We start from the raw sequence: 22,195 nt of genomic DNA on the forward strand, positions 1-22,195 counted from the left end.
ATTTGTAGTCACAATTAAATTACATGGGGTGCCAACTTCACACACCATATAATATTGAAATCTAAATTATAAAATAATCACCACAAGGTTACACATATGCACAAAACAGTATGAATGTTAATTTTAACAGAGACCAGATAGAACATAATGGATATTTAGTATCTCAATTAGCTTCTGATCAAATTATTAACATTCAAATATATATTCCACAAGGACTCCAGTAAGCTTTCAAAGCTTTTATTCCCAGTATGTGATAAATGCATCTAACTTCCATATTATTAACTCTTTGCCATCAATAGTTCCTATGCCTGAATTGAGGAATTGAAGTCTTAAATTATGCCAACTATATAGACCTAAAATATCATAAAGTTTCAGTACTTACAGCAATGTGTGGATCTTCAAGAAATGCAATTACTATATAAGCAGTAAGAGTGACTGGACCATTCAAACCACCTTGGAGTTCAGAATGATAAACTACTCCTGGTTCTGAGAATATGCCAGTGTTTGCATCCTGGTATTGTAGCAACCAGGTTATTGTTCCGTCTAAAATGGTAGGGTTAATGTAAGTAAATTGCTGAGCCTGAAGAAAGCATTTGATTACAAATGCCGACAGCCTAAAAAAAAAATAAAAATTATATATATATATATATATATATATATAAAATTATTTTTTAAATGGATGTTTATACTAAATGCTTATGCTCACGTTACATGTTTGTGACTCTAACAAAAGGAGTTTATTGGTAGAGTTACTGAGGATGATGGGTGCATATAGTTTGTGACTATAGCAGTAGTGTACGTAAAGTCATAAGAGAGTTCTAGAAAACTTCATACCAAGAACTTCCAGATGCATCCCTTTTTCCAAAAGCACTAAAAGAACCATCATCTCTCATGTAAGTTAATTCCTTCTGATAACCTGTAGAAGAGAGAAAAGCCTTTAAGATTTATGTCTGCCTAAGTTTTCAGCAAAGATATCATTGTTATCATTGATAGACACACTTTTACATATGTGCCCTTGACATTTATGTTTTAAATTTCTGATAGGACTTAAATTAAAATTGATGTTACAAACATTGGATATTTAACTCATTTTTAAGAAACAAGGTTCATGAATTGTGCGTGTATTCCCCCCATTATTTGTACAGTAGAAGGTTCCTAGTCTATATTGAAATGTTACCACAAGTAAACGTAAACAAAACCATACACACCTGTTTCTATATAGGTTATAGCTTGAGTCCAGATATCTTTTCTGACTTGCTTAGTTGCCATCAAGTATTGTAGGACATAGACGTTGGGAGCAAAGTTAATCATATTTTGTTCTCCACAACCGTAAGGCATCTGAATTAGTGACGCAAGACCATCAATTGATGGTCCTAGAAGATCCCCTGTTAAAGTAATTGAAAATGTATTTTCCTTATTTTAAGAAGCTATTTCCATTGTTCAATTTATTTACTTTTATAAATAACTTTTCCATTTGTGAATTTCATATATATATATATATATATATATATATATATATATATATATATATATATATATATATATATATATATATATATATATATATATATATATATATACATACATACATACATACATACATACACACACACACAGTATATGATACAAATAAATATGTAGTTAGTTAAACATTTTATAAAATTATTGGAATCCTTAGTAGTCTGCTTTCAAATTAAATAGCTTGTTTATCATCTGGATGCCTAGTTTTATACAACTAAATTAAACTTACCAATAACTGTGATATATGCTTCTTGACTGCCGCTTACTACATCGCTGGGGAAAGTGAACGACAAGTTCTGGGATATTGCTTTACCAACACTTGGCTCTAAAAGTGTTGTTTGGGAATAATAATTCTTGACTCCTTCAGCCTATATAAAAATATATTTTTACAGAAATTATATGGAAAAAACAGCTTTTGATTAAATGAAGACTAATGCAGGACAAGCACAGATTTTCTAATATGCTTTTTTTTTTTTAAAAAACACACCACAAGCTTCGACAATTTTATAGCATTTGCCCTGTGATGAAGCAGAAAATATAAAGCCCTTTTTGTAAGAAGGACTAGTAAAGCATTGCTTATAAAGCATAACGAAGTGCATAAAGTTCAAAGGCTTCAGATTGCCTTAACTTTGTCTTGGCCGACTTTCAACAATTGTAGTTTCTTTTGTGGTTCTCCATCTGACATATGGGATTGCTAATACAGTAATATGAAATTAGACATTTTTTATGTGAGATATATTTTGCTAGTATATATATATGTTCAGGCTATTCATTTTTTACAAATATATTAGTAATCCCAAATTGATGAAAACCTATCATTTAAATTTACATTGATGTGTCTCTCGTGGCCTGTTTATAGATATCCTACATATCTTTATCTAATGTTATATTACTCTCTATTATTTGTACTATTACTAAATACATTCATGGGTGGAACATGAAAGAGACATTAAACACTAAATACGCTTTAAAGAAAAGTATTTAAATAATGCCTCACTCACATCATGCTGAAATATTTCACTGCATTTCATGGCTGAAATGTGTGTTAACATATATAGCAATCCTCCCAACATTGAAACCTAGGTTCCAAAATGGCAGCACCCATAATTAGTATTAGTGTTTAATGTCACTTTAAGCAAAAAGTGTCTCAGAGTAGTATCCTGCAATTAGTAAATATTTAGTCACATCATAGTCAATCAAAATTCAAAGTCAATAAAGATAGTGATAATTCTTATATTAACCTAAACTGATTGCAGTCTGATAATAGAATAATGCATTATTCTCTAAGTGAATATTTAGAAAAGCTGTGTAGAGTTTATAAAGTCAAAATTATGCTATGGTAGAAATATATATAAAAAAATTGTACAATAATGATATATATATAAAAATCTTACATTTACAAATATTGTTTGTGATTTAGTGGCAGAAGTTGCTGAAGAATCTGCTGTTACATTGATTGTAATTTCCCCCAGTTTGATTGGTTTTATTGGAAAGAGAACAGTTTTTCCATCTTGACTTGGTACAGTCACTTTCTGTTTGCCTGGTACTGTTGAATCATCATCTTTATTTGCAACAATTACTATAAATGAGTCACTTGATTCCAATGTAACCACGACCTACAAACAAAAATATTAAACATTATATAGTACAAGTACAACACATCTGACATTCTAAAGATAACCAGGCCTGGAGAAATTCTCATTTCAGTCTGAACAAGCACCTGCAGCGCAAAAGCGTATAAAGACATTGGGCTGACCCTTACTGTACAGATGAGTAGCAATATGCCGTACTTAAGAAAGTATAGGGCTCGATGCCTTTTGCACAATCTGACCACATCCACAGTGAATGCTGATCACAGCAGTGTGGAGGGAGCATGTTTTCAAAACCTCTTTACACAACTAAGGGCTAGATTACAAGTCAGGCGCAAACTGTTTTGCAAGCCATTTTCATTGCGCTGATATTACGCTTCATTCCTTACTGCGATCTCAGAGCTGTGGTTAACTGTTTTCCGAAACTAAAGAGTTGTACAAAACACTTCAAAATTACATTACAAATTACAGTTACTTATATTGACACTAAAAAAAAAAAAAAAAAATATTGCACAAAAAAGTTACAAGGGCTCAAAGATAGAAGATCTCAGGTGCTAGCAACGTATATGTATGTGTCTCAATGTTACAGCCATTTTGTATTTATATATAAAAAAAATGAGAGAAGCGCTCAACCTGGGAACGAACAATAGCATAATAGCTTGTTCTATGGCTAGTTACCACCCAACAAGCATCCTCTTTTTGCTCAACATGTGCCTCTCAGAGACAAACTATCCTGAAGCATATCAGTCTGATCCTGACTTCACAGTACAGTCCAGCCCTGAAATACCAGGCAATTCCTCTCTGAACGAGAGAAACAGCAAAACCCCAGACGTACGTTTCGGCCTATTGTGGGCCTCATCAGTGAGGTGAAGCCATGTCCCTCTAGGCACACTGAGCAACGGGTCCACATATAGATTCCCGCATCACACTTAGAGGGATATGGCTGCACCTCACTGAGGAGGCCCACAATAGGCCAAAACGTACGTCTGGGGTTTTGCGGTTTCTCTTGTTCAGAGAGGGATTGCCTGGTATTTCGGGGCTGGACTGTACTGTGAAGTCAGGATCAGACTGATATGCTTCAGGAAAGTTCTTCTCTGTGAAAGGCACATGTTAAGCAAAAACAGGCTGCTTCTTGGGTGGTAACTAGCCATAGGACAAGCTATTATGCTATTGTTCATTCCCAGGTTGAGCGCTTCTCTCGTTATTTTTTTTTTATATATAAATACAAAATGGCTGTAACATTGAGACACATACATATACGTTGCTAGCACCTGAGATCTTCTATCTTTGAGCCCTTGTAACTTTTTGTGCAATATTTTTAAAAAAATTTTTTTTATTAGTGTCAATATAAGTGTAACTGTAATTTGTTATGTAAAACTGTAATTTGTAATGTAATTTTGAAGTGTTTTGTTGTTATCTTGTTATTTGTATTTATATGTATTTACAGTCATATATACATATAAAAAACAAATATATATGAAAATATCTGCATTATAGTCCTTTGCCATTAAGTAGATGAAACATTTATGCAATATGTATATTTAATAAAGATTTGAATTATGTATTTACTGTGAATATTTCAGATTTGCTAATGTGAATATGCTATGTTGTTTGTGCGATGTGCGTTTTCCAACAATTTTTTTCTCCATTGACTTCTATGGGGAATTTGAAAATGTGATGAGTTTGCATGATCTTGGGTGTTTGAAATCAATGGTGAAAAAAAAAAAAAAAAGTGGAAGAAAAAACTATGGGGGAAGGCATGCGCTGTTGGGTTAATGCTAGCGCAAAATACATTTTTTGGAACATAAAATACGAACGCAACCAGACTAGCACAAAAAGCGCAACTCTAGCGGAGTTTTCATGAATGCGGGAAAAAAAACAAAAAACCTGCGCCACTTGCAATCTAGTCCATAGTGTTTATTCAGTAAATGTAAAAAAAAGGTTCTGTTTTGTACAAGTTCAAATAATTTAAATGCAAACAAAATATCACAGTACATGCAGAAGATTTCTTACAATTGCTGATCTCACCTCTGAAAAGGTAGAGAGAAATGTATGTGTGAAAAGGTTCACCTAAACTGGTGGATATTGTGCAGAACATTAGTATTTCCTGTCAAAATGTCCCCATTATAAAAACAGGTTATTCCCATGGAGTGCCTATATTTCACTATGTATGTGAGCATCCTAATAAAGAAATAAACATAAAATAACACAAATTTTAGTCACTCTGCCAAACATTGTAGCCATTTTTTGTATATATAGGATTGTTAATGTATGTGGTATCATTGCACTGCATCTTGGGGGAAAAATAAAACTGTTGTAGTGAACATGTTAGTTCTAATTTTGCAATTTTATTTATTGTACCAAATGTGTTATATTTTAAAAACACGTTTGGTATTATGTGATTGTGATATTAGAATTAAACCCATGAAATACAATTTTTCTGGCAGCAATAGAGTTAAATTAGGTAAATTAATTTCTTTATGTTAAATATAATACATATCCAACAAATCTAGGTTGAAAATTTAAAGGCTAGTATATTTCTGTTACCAACCCTGAATTCCACGAGCAAAAACCTGTAGATTTTCTTTTCCTCCTTACATTTATTTTGAAGACTATTTTGCCAGCTGTAAAGGTTGCACTTGTTCCACTACCTTCAGAGAGTTTGGGAGTGTCCATCACTTATTTAAACATAGTAAAATATACTTGACCATGGACCATTCTATTAAGTTATTGGTCAGCTCAGAGGTCAAGCTCATTAACATTTGACTGTTCCTACTTGGAAATTGCAAATCAAGAGCAATTAAACACTGTTTGAAAGACCTGGTAGAATCAATGTTCTTGGTCACCTTTGCTAATTGTTTTTAGGCATGTTACTATAGTAATATGAAGGCTATCTGTTTAGAGACCTTTCGCTACCTTAGTTGACGCTAATTCATGATACATATTGTTAAAGGACCACAAAACACAAATTGTAAACTACATGATTTTGAACCTTCATATCTGAGCATTTTGCAGTGAAACTGCATTTTTATTTTTCAAATGAGCAAATTGTTTATTTATTTCACTGATTTCCATGTCCACCATAACAAAAGAATCCTTTCTAACCAATCACATAGTAATATTCAAATAGCATGAACTGTTTGTACATGTGCTGTTGAAAGACTGGGGAAGCCAGACCTTATCTCTTCCCTTAAGCTGGTTTAGCACTAATTCAACTTAGCTACTATTGCAAAGCATGCTTCTCATACCATGATTGTTGATGCAAAACTGATGACCCACCTTTTACAAACCTGTGACTGCTGAGAATCTTAGGGGGGGAAGGGGGGGTGAAGTAAAGATAAACTTACATAAATTGCCTAAAAGTATTAACCCAAACTTCCCTGGGAGAAAGTGAAATAAGTACAATTTTAGATGAATTGTACTGCAACATAAATAATGAATGTTTATTGCAATAATGTTTCACTTGCAATAATAAAACATGTTATACACTGTTGAAATGTCAAGTTTAATAATCCTTTAAGCTAACTATAAATATGGCAGAAATAATGAATGGTTTAATTTCAGTCAAAAAGGCCTATCAAGCCATCAACTGTGCTGCATTCGCCAGCAACCAATATGCTCGCCTAACATCGCGGCCGCGGACCTGAATACGATCTCCATATTTATAAAAAAAAAAGCCAGCAAAAAGCCACGCACCAAGTATGGAGCTATGGGCCGCAGACAGTCATCGATCTCACTGCTATTCGGCTTTATCCAAACTTTATTTATACCTTGTCACTAAACAACGCCACTATACTAAAATGTTTAACCCCTATCCCACTGCTCCCGGAGCCCACCGCAACTAAATAAAATGTATTAACCCCTATCCCGCCGCAACCTAAATAAAATGTATTAACCCCTATCCTGCCACTCCTGGAGCCCACCGCAACTTTAATAAAGCTATTAACCCTTATCCCGCCACTCCCGGACCCCAACATCGCTAAATAAATGTATTAACCCCTAAACCCCTGGCATCCCACATCACTACCACTTACTAAACCTATTAACCCCTAAACCACCATCCCCCCACATCGCCATAAACTAAATTAAGCTATTAAACCCTAAAAATCCGCTAACTTTACATTATAATTACATCATCCCTATCTTATAATAAATTTAAACTTACCTGTAGAATTCAAATAAACTATATTAAACTATTAACCTACCCTAACTATTATACTAAAATTACATTAAACTACAAATTAAATGAACTATATTACATATTTAAAAACCTAACCCTACTCAAATTATTTAAATCTACAATTAAAAATTACTAAGTTACAAAAAATAAAAAAAAACACTAAGTTATAAAAAACACAGTATCAAAAATAAAAAAGAATTACACCTAATCTAATAGCCCTATCAAATTAAAAAAGCCCCCCCCCAAATAAAAAAAACTCTAGCCTACAATAAACTACCAATGGCCCATAAAAGGGCCTTTTGCGGGGCATTGCCCCAAAGAAATCAGCTCTTTTACCTGTAAAAAAATAAATAAACACCCCCCCAACAGTAAAACCCACCACCCACACAACCAACCCCCCCAAATAAAACCCTAACAACTTAAGCTCCCCATTACCCTGAAAAGGACATTTGTATGAGCATTTAGCTCTTTTACTGCCCAAATTGCCTAACCTAAAATTAAACCCCACCCATTAAACCCTTAAAAAAAAAAAACCTAACACTAGCCACTGACGATCCACTTACAGTTTTCAAAGACCGGACATCCATCCTCAGGCAGAAGTCCTCAGCGAAGCCGGCAGAAGTCTTCATCCTGACAGCATCTTCTATCTTCATCTATCCTGTGTGGAGCGGGTCCATCTTCAAGACATCCTGCACAGAGCATCCTCTTCTTATGACGTCTCTTGAAGAATGAAGTTTCCCTTTAAATTACGTCATCCAAGATGGCGTCCCTTACATTCCGATTGGCTGATAGAATTCTATCAGCCAATAGGAATTAAGGGGGGGGAAATCCTATTGGCTGTTGCAATCAGCCAATAGGATTGAGCTTTCATTCTATTGGCTGATTGGAATCCAATAGAAAGCAAAGCTCACTCCTATTGGCTGATTGCAACAGCCAATAGGAGTTTCCCCCCTTAATTCCTATTGGCTGAATTCTATCAGCCAATCGGAATGTAAGGGATGCCATCTTGGATGACGTCATTTAAAGGGAAACTTCATTCTTCAAGAGACGTCATAAGAAGAGGATGCTCCACGCAGGATGTCTTGAAGATGGACCCGTTCTGCGCCGGATGGATGAAGATAGAAGATGACGTCTGGATGAAGACTTCTGCCGTTGGATGTCCGATCTTCGAAAACTGTAAGTGGATCGTCGGTGGTTAGTGTTAGGTTTTTATAGGGGTTAAATGGGTGGGTTTTAATATTAGGTTAGGCACTTTGGGCAGTAAAAGAGCTAAATGTCCTTTTAAGGGCAATGCCCATACAAATTCCCTTTTCAGGGCAATGGGGAGCTTAGGTTTTTTTTTTATATAGGGTTTTACTGTTGGGGTGTTTGCATTTTTTTTTTTTTTTACAGGTAAAAGCTGATTTTGCTGGGGCAATGCTCCGCAATAGGCCCTTTTAAGGGCCATTGGTAGTTTAGTGTAGGCTAGGGTTTTTTTATTTTTATTTTGGGGGGTCTTTTATTTGGATAGGGCTCTTAGATTAGGTGTAATTCTTTTTTATTTTTGATACTCTTTATTTTTTGTAACTTAGTTATTTTTTGCAATATAGTAATTTTTATAGTAGATTTAAATAACTTGAGTAGGGTTAGGTTTTTAAATATGTAATATAGTTAATTTAATTGTTAGTTTAATGCAGTTTTAGTATAATAGGGTAGGTTAATAGTTTAATATAGTTTATTTTAATTCTAAAAGGTAAGTTTTAATTTATTATGAGATAGGGATGAGTTAATATTTAATGTAAAGTTAGCGGCTTGTTAGGTTTAGGGGTTTAAAGCTTAATTTAGTTTATGGGGATGTGGGGGGCTGGCAGTTTAGGGTTAATCGGTTTAGTTAGTGGTAGTGATGTGGGAGGCCAGGGGTTAAAAATGTTATTACAGTTGTGGCGGGGTCCGAGAGCGGCGGGATAGGGGTTAATACATTTCTTTAGTTGTGGTAGGGTCCGGGAGCGGGATTGGGATTAATACTTTTAGTTAGTTGCAGTGGGCTCCAGGAGTGGTGGGATAGGGGTTAATACTTTTAGTTAGTTGCAGTGGGGTCAGGGAGCAGCAGGATAGGGGTCAATACATTTTATTTAGTTGCAGCGAATTAGGGGTGTTTAGACTCGGGGCTTATGTTAGGTGGAAACGTTACTGTTTTTCAACCATATAAATCAATGGGATATCTGGCAGCATTGAACATAATCTTTTGCTGCTTTCAGACTCCCATTGATTCCTATGGAATCCGCGGCCTCCAGGGTGGCAGATTGAAAACCAGGTATGCTGGGCCGGAATAGTGGCGAGCGTACCTGTTAGAAGTTTGATAAATGGCAAAAGGTGTCAGATAGTGCTGAATTTGTATTCGGAACATCTGTAATGACAACCCATCGATCTGTGTCGGATTGAGACCGGCGGATCGTATGTTACGTCACAAATTTCAACTTTTGCCGGTCTGTAGGCTTTGATAAATGGGTCAAAGCAAGCTCGCCACAATTACGCTGCAGAATTCCGGCGTATTTGTGGTTGACTGCTTGATTAATATCCCTCAAAAAGTCTAACAAGGATTTTCAAAATACAAAAATATATTGTCAAATACACAAAAAATATTTTTATTTAACTTTCTTTTTTTTTCAGCCTGGAAATCCAAACAACCATATCACAGTAGGCTAACATAGTATAAATGTTATAGTACATATCATTATTTGTTTATAAACACGAATGTTTCACTGTGTGGTCTGCGCTCCTCCCGCAATACAGTGAAGTGAACGGAGCCCGGCACAATGGAGAGTGGGCGGGGGACACACCCCTGTATACAGCTATCCAATCAGGTAGGCAGCCTCTTCTTGCGTGACAGCCACACACGCCAAAAACGAACAGAATGCAAAAGTAGAGAAGGCGCTCTGGTAGAAAGGAATTTGATGCTGAAAGTGCTGTGAAAAGCGCAAATAATTTTGAGTTCCAGGCAGCAGGGTATGTAAAAAGACGAACTTTTATTCCATATATTAAAAAAGGACAAAACCAGGATGTCCTATAAAGAGCCAGCAGTGACTCTAACAATCAGGCAAGTGAGCTGATCCCCATGCAGACATGTTTCGTGCACCAGGTGCACTTGATCACTGCTTACGTAAGCAGTGATCAAGTGCACCTGGTGCACGAAACATGTCTGCATGGGGATCAGCTCACTTGCCTGATTGTTAGAGTCACTGCTGGCTCTTTATAGGACATCCTGGTTTTGTCCTTTTTAATATATGGAATAAAAGTTAGTCTTTTTACATACCCTGCTGCCTGGAACTCGACATTTTTGGCTCTTTTCAGTACAGTGCTTTTCACAGCACTTTCAGCATCAAATTCCTTTCTACCAGAGCGCCTTCTCTACTTTTGCATTCTATTATTTGTTTATATGCCACTGAATAAACTCGTGTAGTGGGAATCAATATTTCACTACCTATTAATAAATATAACCATAAAATACAATTGAGTACATACCTGCATAGTTTCTGCTAAATTGTTGAACACAGTAACCTCAAGAATAAATTCTTCACCTCTGGTTATGGAATATGGCATATTCAGTGCAATAAAGAAAGACTTCAACACTTGTAGCTGGAAAACAAATATTCAGCGTTTGTAAATCCTGAACTTGCAAATGGTTTAAACAATACACGGATTATAAGCTTTAGGTACTAAAAAATAGCAGATTGATTTATTACATTGCACTGAAAACTTTCAAAGTTACGTTACACTAAAGGAAAGACAACTAAGTGATATATTCAAAATAAAGTTAAATCCCTAAAATATGTTGAAAAACTATACATTAGCCATTACGTTATCCAAGGAAAGCAGCTTCCTTGATGAAACTGTGCTGACTAAAAACCTGCGCATCAAGTAAACTATAGTTATATTGTGTAATGTAGTTTTAGGGATACATAATTGTTTATTACCTCAACGGGTTCATCAGTCACTCCCAATCCAAGACGTTGAGAAACAACAAAAGCGCTTGCCACCCATGTAGTATTTGTGTCAGGCACAGTAAATTGGAGGATTTTATTGATGTTAGAGCTGAAAAAATAAATAAAAAATGAATATGTCTAATATGTACGCAATAGGGATAAGATTTATCTGGAAAAAGGTTATTTAATCTTGCTGAAATGATTATCACTATTTATTCTTATTTTTTTTTACATTTTGATGGCTGAATAAACTAACATTTTTAATAATTAAGACTTACTAGTGGCAATCTATGGACAAGAGTAGGTGTGAGAGGGACACAGAATCCAGCTGCTTCCACATGAGTGGCAAAAACCACAGCTATTCTGAGATTGTTCTTAATCTCTTTACTAACCCGATCTAAGCTTAAAAGCTGTGTACACAGCAATGCTATGGCTATAAAGGGAATCTGCCTATAAAGCAGATTGAAGGAAAAAAAGGTGACGCATTGGGAACCTCAATTGCCTATCTTACCCAGAATCCTTTGATGCACTGAAAACATTCTTGTCTATAACTGTTAATGGGCTACACAATGATTTATTCTCTACATTTTGTGCATAGTGGAGGATTATAATCTAATTTTTCGCCTCCCCATGATTTTTAAAAAAAAGATATACATATACACTAGATAAGAGATAGCAATGTTCAAATAAAATAAATAAAAATAGTTATACCTAATGTTGGTTTCGAGCCAAATCCAGGTCTCAGGAAAATATGTTGCAGCTTGGTCAAGAGGTCGATTCTGTACTGGATCTTCAATTAAATTAATTGATTGAAATTGTAATAGGAAAGAAAAACTCCACAAACTGTTAATATCAATCACAAAAATCATTTATAGTCCTTTCAATTCCATAACAGGGGCTTTAAGCAAACCTACTGATTTTTTAAATTATGTAAATGTTGCATATGAAACAAAATTAGGTTACAGTAATTCCATTATATGTTAATGTGCTATACATTGCCACAGCTGGTAGAAAACACCATTAAAGTGATGCTAAGCTTATTTAATATGTGTCATTCTGGTCAATGTACAAGTGTATATCTACTTTTTTTTCCCTTTTAGAGTTCGTTAAATTCTGTTCCAATAATAGTCTGTTGACTCTCCTTTGCTGGCCCACTGGAAAGTACTATTTCGTTTTTTTTTAGCAGTGACGTTTTCACCGCTAGGCTAATTCAGCTGTATGCCATACAGCTCACATTAAGGCAGCCTTAAAAAAGGGGCAGTCTACTTAAAGGGATTATCTGTATTTTTAAAATAAATCGTTCATTACCCATTCCCAAGTTTTGCATATGCAACACTGTTATATTAATACTTTTTACCTCTGATTACCTTGTATCTAAGCCTCTGCAGACCGACCCCTTATCAGTTTGTTTGACAGACTTATTTTAGCCAACTATTGCTGACTCATTCTTAACTCATGGGAGTGAGCACAATGTCATCTATAAGGCACACATGAACAAGGGCTTTCTAACTGTGGAAAACTGTCAAAATGCACTAAGGCAGACTTCAAGGACTTAAAATTAGTATGTAAGCCTACCTAGGTTTTGTTTTTAACAAAGAATATCAAGAGAACAAAGCAAATTTGATGATAAAAGTAAATTGGAAAGTTGCTTAAACTTCTCATGACTTTCTGGTTAATGTATGGCATACATGTAGATTGGCTGAGTGGTGAAAAAGGCACAGCTAAACTCCTACACTTCGAGATTGTAAGAGTGAGAAACAGGAGGGGGAGTATGGCAAGGGGGAAAATAATGTTAATACAGAGTTAGATGATGGCAATTATTAGGTAAGTGGTATTCATTTGTTACCAAGTTGGGTGGTAGGCTTCCCTAAACTAAAAAGCATTTTTGGTAATATTTACAAGAATGCAGATTATGGAAAAGTCTGACAGAACAAGGGAGAGCATATCAGAGGGTAGGCGCCACACAAGAGAAGTCCTGCAGTCTAGCATGGGAAGAGGTGATAATCGAAGATGTAAGGAGCAAGTCATTGTTAGATCTTAAGGGGTGGGCTTGACTATATTTGTTGATTAGTGAGGAGCAGCATTGGTAAGGGTGAAAATTTGTTTATTTAATGCCGCTGTGAATTGGGAACCAGTGGAGGGACTCGCAGAGAGGTGCAGCAGATACAGAGCAACAGGAAAGATGGATTAGCCTGGCAGAGGCATTTAGGATGGATTGAAGGAGGGGAGATGCAGAAGAGAGGAAGGCCAGCCAGTAAGTTATTGCAGTAGTCAAGTCGGAAAAGTACAAGGAAGTAGATTGTTTGCTTTGCGGTGTATGTGCTCAAATGGGTGATCTTTGGAAATATTGCATAGGTGGTTGAGCCAGGGTGAAGAGAACGATTGGATGTGGGAGAGTAAGGACAAGTTGGAGTCAAGTGCAATTATGAGGCAGGGGGCTTTGGGTGATGGGTAGTTAGTGATAGTCGAATGTGATAGAAAAGTGAGAAATCAGTATAGAGCTATGGGGGGTTAGAAGGAGCTAAGTCTTGGACACATCAATATTTAGATGTGTAATGATAGAAAAGCATTACTTATGCTTAGAGAGAGATCAGGGGTGGAGTGGTAGATCTGGGTGTCATGATCAGAGGTGATATTTGAAGCTATAGATGTTGAGAAGTTTACCCAATAAAGAAGCATAGAAAAGAGTAGAGAACCCAAGACAGAGCCTTGATGTGCTCCAACAGACAGGGGAATTGAAGAGGAGTTACCACCAGCAGATGACAAAAAAAAGGACCTGTGAGAAAGATAAAAATGGATCCAAGAGAGCAGTGTCAGAGACTAAGAGGTGAGGGTCTGTAAGAGGAGGTGGTGGTCAACTTTGTCTAAGGCAGTTGAGAGAACTCACCCACCACCGCCTACCCACCGATACCTCACCCAAATACACCACCGCCTACCCCCCACTGACCATCTGGAGCCCCCTCACCACAGAGGACACCATCAGGAACATGAGATCGATCCACTCCGGAGCACCCTCGGACCCATGCCCACATCACATTAACAAAGCGGGTGACACCATCGCCCCCGAGCTCTGCAGCACCATTGAAACCGGCACCTTCCCGGATGACTGGAAGCCCGCAGAATTAAAACCCCTACTGAAAAAACCCACGAATGACCCCAATGATCCAAAGAACTACCGCCCAATCTCTTTGCTCCCCTTTGCGGCCAAAGTCATCGAGAATTCCATCAATGCGCAACTCAATGACTACATCGAAGCCAACCACGTTCCTGGACCCCTCCCAATCCGGTTTCAGTAGCAACCACAGCACCGAAACCGCCCTCCTTGCTGCCACAGACGACATCCTCGACCTAGGAGAGACCGCTGCCCTCATTCTCCTAGACCTCTCAGCAGCATTCGATACTGTCTCCCACCTCACCCTCCGCAACCGACTACACGATGCCGGCATACACGACAAAGCCCTGGAATTGATCACCTCCTTCCTCACCGGCAGAACCCAGAAAGTTAGACTCCCACCCTTCACCTCCAAGCCCACAGATATCAGCTGTGGTGTACCCCAAGGCTCTTTTCTGAGCCCCACCCTATTCAAAATCTACATGGCCCCTCTCTCCGCCATCGCCCGATGACACAACCTCAACGTTGTCTCCTATGCCGATGACGCCCAGCTAATCATCTCACTCACCAGTGACCCCACCACTGCCAAGAGAAATGTCCATGAAGGGCTAACAGCAACCACCACCTGGATGAACTACAACTGCCTAAAGCTGAACGCAGACAAGACCGAAGTCCTCCTCCTCGGTCCCACCACATCCGCTTGGAATAACTCCTGGTGGCCCACAGCCCTCGGACACCCTCCAACCCCCACCGACCATGCACGAAACCTAGGCGTCATCCTGGACTCATCACTCTCCATGGACCGGCAAATCAACGCCGTCTCTTCTGCGAAAGATCTTCAAATGGATCCCAACCGAGACCAGGAAGACTGTCACTCACGCCCTGGTCAGCAGCCGACTGGACTATGGTAACGCACTCTACGCCGGCACCACCATCAAGCTCCAAAAGAGACTACAGCGCATCCAGAACTCCTCGGCCAGACTAATCCTTGACATCCCTCAATGCCACATCACCAAATACCTGCGGGACCTGCACTGTTTCCCCCATCAACAAAAGAATAACCTTCAAGCTACTCACCCACGCATTCAAGGCCCTCCACAACATCGGTCCCGAATACTTGAACCACCCAGTTACCTTGTACACCCCTGGCAGACAACTTCGATCGGCCGATCAAGCCCTCGCTGTCATCCCCTGCATCAGGAAAACCACAGCGGGAGGCAGATTCTTCTCTCACCTGGCTTCCAAGACTTGGAACACTCTTCCGCTGCACCTTAGACAAGCTACTGCCCTAACTAAGTTCAGAAAGGACCTCAAGACCTGGCTCTTCGACTGAACTGTAACCCTCAGCGCCTTGAGACCCTTACAGGTGAATAGCCGCGCTTTACAAGAACCCAATAGATAGAGGTCATATAAGTATAGAGAAGTGGTCATTACTTTTAGTAGAAAAAAAAAGATTAGTAACCTTGGTGAGGGTAGTTTTAGTTGAGTGTTGGGACGAAAGTCAGATGTTAGAGGACAGGAAGAGGGTTAGGCAGTTTTGATGTTAGTGGAAGCATTGATATGGGGCAGTAATTTGCAGGATAATTAGGATCAAGGGATGACTGAGTATGGGAGTGACCTTTGCATGTTTGAAAGAAGATGGGAATGAACCAGTAGTAAAGGATAGTTTGAATGTGTGAGAAAGAGCAGGAGTAATGGCGGAAGACAGAAAGTTTTAGCTGGGATAGGGTCAAGTGGGCAGGTAGTGAGGCACGAGGAAGATAGTAAAGAACACATTTTATTCTGGTGGCTTTAGAGAAGATGCAGAAAGTAGCAAAGGAGGTGACTGGGGTGGAGTTGGAAGATTGCAGGTTAGTGTTTGGATAGAGCTTTGGATAGTAGGTGTTTAGTGCTCAAGACATAGCAGACTACTTTTTAAATGAAAGACAGAAGGGGTGGCTAGAGAAGAGTAATTTAGGGTTTGAGGCAAGAGTAGATATAAAGTAGGTTTTCTTGGCTAAGTGAAGGGCAGATCAAATTATAGAAAATTGAAAATGATTCATAAACTATTACATCACTTATTGCGTCCTGCATATAACTGTAAATTGTTTTAAGACTCACCACTCATAAAATTGTTGGTTGCTGTTATGTTTCCATCTGTTATACTTTTAAAAGAACGTCTCTAAAATAACAAATAAGAGTTATTTTTATTACAAAAATATAAATTACATTTATTGTAAAGTAGGGGGAAAATGCTTATCTGTACCTCAAAACTACTACTCATTTGCTACCGTTTTAAAATGTAATGTTTCTCCCTTCCCTGAAAAATATTTTTCTCTTGAATGTTGGATATCTTAATGCATTTTGTTTGTATACATGCGACTACTTTTCTTCAAAACAACAATTATTGGATCTTGTAATGGTTGTTTCTAAACAAGGTACTTTTAAGTATACTATATATTTATCAAATAGAGTTGTAACCTGTAAAAAATAATGTCATATATTAAAGGCGATAATAGTTTCACTTACAAAACTAAAACAACCAAAGGAAACTCTTAGGGCACCGATTATCTAAAGGTCTCTGGGCTGGTAAGATTATTAAAGAATGCTTGCCAGTCCTTATATTTCACTGGTGGGATGATCGAAAGCCACTTTTTAGCCTGAAAACAGGGTGTCTCTCTAAGGGGCATATACTGCATTTTTGTATGGAAGAAGATGAATACATTACAAAAGTGCACAATAAAAAAAAAAAAAAAAAAAACACAGAACAACTCACATAAATTCAAAGTTAGAACAAAATTAAAAAAAGTGTAATTTGTTGTTTTTTGTAACATATAAAGTGATCTCTATACAGAATTATGTTAGTATTAAAAGCTTTTCACACTGCAGACCTTAGTTTTTTCTCGCCAGTTAGGTTATAAGTGTTTTGAGAAAAGCTTGCCACCCTCTAATAGAAAAACACAAACATACTCAAAAATAGGAAATTGTATGATGCTATACACAGAAAGCAGGATAATGTGATTTATTTTGGCTGCAGGATCTCATTTTTAAAGTATGCAATCTGATCACTGCTAACTTTGCTCTATGAAGTAAAGTGTCCCTTTACAGAAAGCTCCATTACTTTGATTATGAGATATCTTGCCAGTCGCAGTGACTGCCCCACTTTTTTTATGATAATTCCAGGAGGGCATCCCCTGTGAGGGTTAGCATGAAAAACCACGCCCGATATGGCAAAGTTTAGATCATTGGGCCCTTAGGTCATTCCAACAACCTATGTTGAAATAAAGATAAAATACAAGATAGTACAAAAACATAATTCCTCTACGACATATGAATGGCAACATTAGCAATTATAATTTTTTTGTTTTAAATGTTACAACTAGTTTCAATTACACAAAACACAGATGTAGATTAATTCAAAACACATATATACAATGACTTACTTTTCTAGTAGTCAAATCATTTCCTTCTCCTAGAAGATCTGCCCTTTTCTCAATGATCTTCAGTCCCACCACAGAATTAGCTTCTTTAACATTTACTGAAAGAGATATTGTTTCTCCAGGACCTGCTTTGCTTTTACTCCATGATAAGGATACCTAAATTGTAAAGAAGCATAAATATAGGGTTTCTAAAAATTGTAATAGCATTTATTGTTAGAAATGAGTGATTCCTGATTTACTAGTGTGGATGCATCACCCATCCTTGGCCTTTTTGCTATCAATATATGATTAGCAAAAATGATTTGAGTTTAGAAATGTTTTATGGGTGTTACCAATAAATTTAATTGTATTACTTTTAGCCCTTGGATTATTGTAAAACCAAACACGGTATAGTAATGGATGGTAGATTTTGAACACCTGTTTTGGTAAATAGGGTCTTTATTCAAAAATAGGTCTATTGGGAAAGTATCTGCAGAGCAGGAAAAAAATAAGCTCCTTAAAAGCTGTGTTAATATTTAATATTTCAGAGAGTTGAACATTATAAAAAGTGATGTTTTTTTTTTTTTTACAGACAATCTGTACCACTAGAGTGAACAAATATTGTAATATTGTTGTACTTTTGCATTAAATAGCCTAACACTTTTGACTCTAGCTGCATTTTATAATGTTAAAAACCCCACACAATAAAAATATTGTTACAGTTTATTTGGGAAACCAACCAAATACATTGTTTTCAGCCAATCAATATATAGTTAACTTCTGGACAAAAATTAGATCTATTTGTTTTGTGTCAGTTGTTTGTGGAAAACTGATTTTATCCATTTTTTCAGCCATATTTTTAAGACACTGTTTAAACTATGATATTAGACCTCAGAAATTCCTCAGAATAAAAAAGTATTCTCATGTAGGACCAATGTTAGTCTTTTGATGCAACTGTCCACCCCTCTTAATTTTCTACATATAATAAGACACAAAGGGGCCACTTAGTGTCCTCAAGCACAAACAGGTAGCACCTATTACCAATTAATACACAGATTGTTACATGGAAATTGCTATTATTGATATTGTTATTTATTGTTAGATTATTTCTAGCCCTGTTGGTTAGGAATAAAGGGAGAGAAACATTTTTCTATTCTTCTGTTTGTTATGGGATACACCTATCACATTTCTGTACACTGTTAACCAACTAGTTGAGACGAACGTTAGACGATCCCAAGAAAAAAAAAAAAAAAACAGTCTCCCATTCTGTTACCTCGGATGTGTTTACAGTAAACCAAGGACATTCCTTTTTCTATATGAAGAAAGTCTAAAAGCACATAGACTAAATGATGTACAATGCTTTGGAAATGCTTATATTTTTCTATCATATAACTGTACACTTACTGATATTGTTTAATAAAAAAAAATATTTAAAAAAAAAAAAAAAAGTATTCTCAGCGCTCATTTTAAATTGATGTGGCCTAATCACATAAGACCAGGGGTAAATTAACTATAGTGAATATAGGACTTGCATTACAAGACTACCTTAGTAACTATATAAAAAAAAAAAAAAATTAAGAAATTACCTTATTTCTAAAAAAGCCATTTATGGAAAGTGCCTTTGAATACTGGGTAATATCGTAATTAAAGTTATGGAAGTAAACAGTGAGAACAACAGAGGGACCCCATGAATATTCAGGAGTGAGTATGAATGACTTGCCCGTTTCCTTCCCAGTAGCTACTATCAATCCTTTAGCACAAACCTAAAAAAAAAAAAAAAAATATATAATATGGATTAGTCTTAAATCTTAAAGTTGTGTACAAAGTGTAATCAAATCTACATACACACTTTATAGGATCCACAGCAGTTACTGTACTATACATATTTAAAAAAAAAAAATTCCTCTGGTGCAGTTGAAAAGTGGGAGGGGGTTATTAAATGAAATAGCATTTGCATAACTACCTGTATACTGAAAAGCTATACTTTGTTTTTTTGAAGCCTATATACCTGTCCATCAAACAAGCTGCAACTATTATATTTAGTAACTATTAAAAATAATAATCCAGTAAGTAGTCTACAACTATGCATTCCCTGTTTCTATAATTATTTAAATAGCTTCACATTACATTTTCTTTGCACAGACTAATAGTGGCCCTGTCATACGCATGGTGGATTTTTTTAGTCATTAATAAAATCAATTTAACAGTATACAGGAAAGGTCCCTCAATGTAAATATTTATGAGTAAAGATTGTTTCTATCAAAAAGAATTTAACATTTTCAATATTCTGAACATTAGTTATTTACTTAATGACCATTAAAAAAATCTAATACACAACATACCACATAAAACAAATCTTTAAGCTGTGAAAAGGTATCAACATGTATCTGAAATGGGGTTCCAACCTAAAAAGGATAAAAACAAAGTTATATTTAATATACGATAATATAACCATAATTCGTTAACAGCAAATATTGGTGGTTTTTAAAAAAAAAAAAAAAAAAAAACCCATACACACCACACAGAGAAAGTCCAGAACTCACTTACAAGCTCTCAGCTAAGATTAAAAGCAAAAATGGAAGAATTAGTTACCACATCTGGCCAAATGGGAAAAGCCCAGGTACCACGTCAAGGTCTCTTCCAAAACCTGAGTCCCTAAACAGCCACACAATGCAAGCTCTCAATCTAACAAACTGGAACAAGTGAAGGGTGCACAGCCTTATGTAATCACCCTAGACATATACGAAACACGGAAGGGGACTGCACTCTCAGACCAGACTATGTACACATCCCATGACCCTGCGACATGCACAGCCTTGTAATGTGGTCTGGAAACCTGGGAATCTAATTGGCTAAAAAGCGGAGTGCATGATTGGTCCTAGGACCGTCACGTCATCGGGATGCTGAATAACTTATCAGCCTCTCCAACATGCTCTAAGATTATTAGAAGAGCAGCCTCCTAATGCCAGGATATCATTATTGCGAGGGAATAGACCACCTTAAATGGCCATCTTAATTTCAATGTATTCAGATTTTTCATTGTCAGAATGCAGTAACAGATAATGCATGGCTGCCGGCTGGACACGCCCCATTTATCCTGTATTTTAATCATGCTTATATAATATTTGTTGTCTAATAATGTATATTTATGGTATAATGTATTTTAATATGTTTTTAGGTGTTATTCTCTATTAGTAACATTCCAATTAGCATAGTGCTAATGCAAAAAGTTTTTTGTAAAGTATGAGCGGATGTGCAGTTACATTGAAATTAGGATGGCCATTTAAGGTGGTATAGTCCCTCGCAATAATGATATCCTGGCATTAGTAGGCTGCTCTTATAATTATCTTAGAGCATTTGCTAAACAGCATTATTAACCTAATAAAATAATCACACAACACAGACTTTACTTGCATTTTTCTGCAAACAGTTATTTCTATGCATTCCAATCTGGACTGATTGATAGACAATGCTGTGCGGTGCTAATGAGCAGTTTTCCCTCACCGCTCACCTACAGACAACGCTGGTATTAAGGGCTTTTACAAACCCGGCATTAGCCACAGAAAAGTGAGCGGAGAGCAAAATGTAGCTCCACATCTCACCTCAATACCAGCACTGCTTACGGTAGCAGTGAGCTGGCAAAACGTGCTCATACACGATTTCCCCATAGGAATCAATGGGGGAGAGCCAGCTGCAAAAAAAACTAACACCTGCAAAAAAGCAGCGTAAAGCTCCTAACGCAGCCCCATTGATTCCTATGGGGAAATACATTTTATGTCTACACCTAACACCCTAACATGAACCCGAGTCTAAATACCCCTAATCTTACACTTATTAACCCCTAATCTGCTGCCCCCGACATCGCTGACACCTACATTATATTTTTAACCCCTAATCTGCCACCCCCAATGTCACCTCAACCTACCTACTTACTGGGCAGCTGTAAAGTCCCAGATTGCCACTAGTGCACCTGCATTGGATCCTGTAAGTTTAACTTTTAATTACTTTTTGCCCTGTATCCAACGTTACTGGGCTATGTCTGTGTATTATATCCTTCCTTACCCAGGTACTCCTCTACAGGCCTTCCTAAGGATCTATGACTGGAAGTTTGTTGTAGCTTATCAGTGAGCTGGATCACTGTGAGGTTCCAGTCTGCATCAATAGCACCGTGGTGTGTGCCTTGTTTGAGAGTATACACTTGCATCTGATCTATTGCTTTGGTGGTTCTAGGCCATGTTGGCGCCTCTGTTTCTTTTTCTTTTCTTCAGTTACCAACACCACAGGATGACCGTCCTATGACAGAGATTCCTTTTCATCTTTTGATACACCTCTTTTGGATATATATCTACCACTGGATATATGGACTTGGTTTGGTTATTTGTGATATCAATAATTTAGAAATATTGGCTATCCTACTTTTGTTGTCACTATAT

The 22,195-nt window shown here is 36.9% G+C and overlaps 1 protein-coding gene across 1 annotated transcript in view; it reads right to left on the minus strand.

The window, feature by feature from the left end:
• LOC128657619 (CD109 antigen-like) overlaps positions 1 to 21,966 on the minus strand; it is a 39,514-nt gene extending 17,548 nt beyond the window's left edge. The window contains 13 exon segments of the mRNA XM_053712004.1: positions 383 to 614; positions 835 to 916; positions 1,209 to 1,385; positions 1,751 to 1,889; positions 2,916 to 3,137; positions 10,792 to 10,905; positions 11,244 to 11,361; positions 11,964 to 12,042; positions 16,465 to 16,525; positions 17,787 to 17,939; positions 19,349 to 19,525; positions 20,105 to 20,167; positions 21,841 to 21,966. Coding sequence (XP_053567979.1) covers positions 383 to 614; positions 835 to 916; positions 1,209 to 1,385; positions 1,751 to 1,889; positions 2,916 to 3,137; positions 10,792 to 10,905; positions 11,244 to 11,361; positions 11,964 to 12,042; positions 16,465 to 16,525; positions 17,787 to 17,939; positions 19,349 to 19,525; positions 20,105 to 20,167; positions 21,841 to 21,966 — 1,743 coding nt within the window.
• Between the last annotated feature and the right edge of the window lie 229 nt (positions 21,967 to 22,195).

Source organism: Bombina bombina, chromosome 4, assembly GCF_027579735.1.
Source record: "Bombina bombina isolate aBomBom1 chromosome 4, aBomBom1.pri, whole genome shotgun sequence".
In the NCBI taxonomy this organism is placed as follows: Eukaryota; Metazoa; Chordata; class Amphibia; order Anura; family Bombinatoridae; genus Bombina; species Bombina bombina.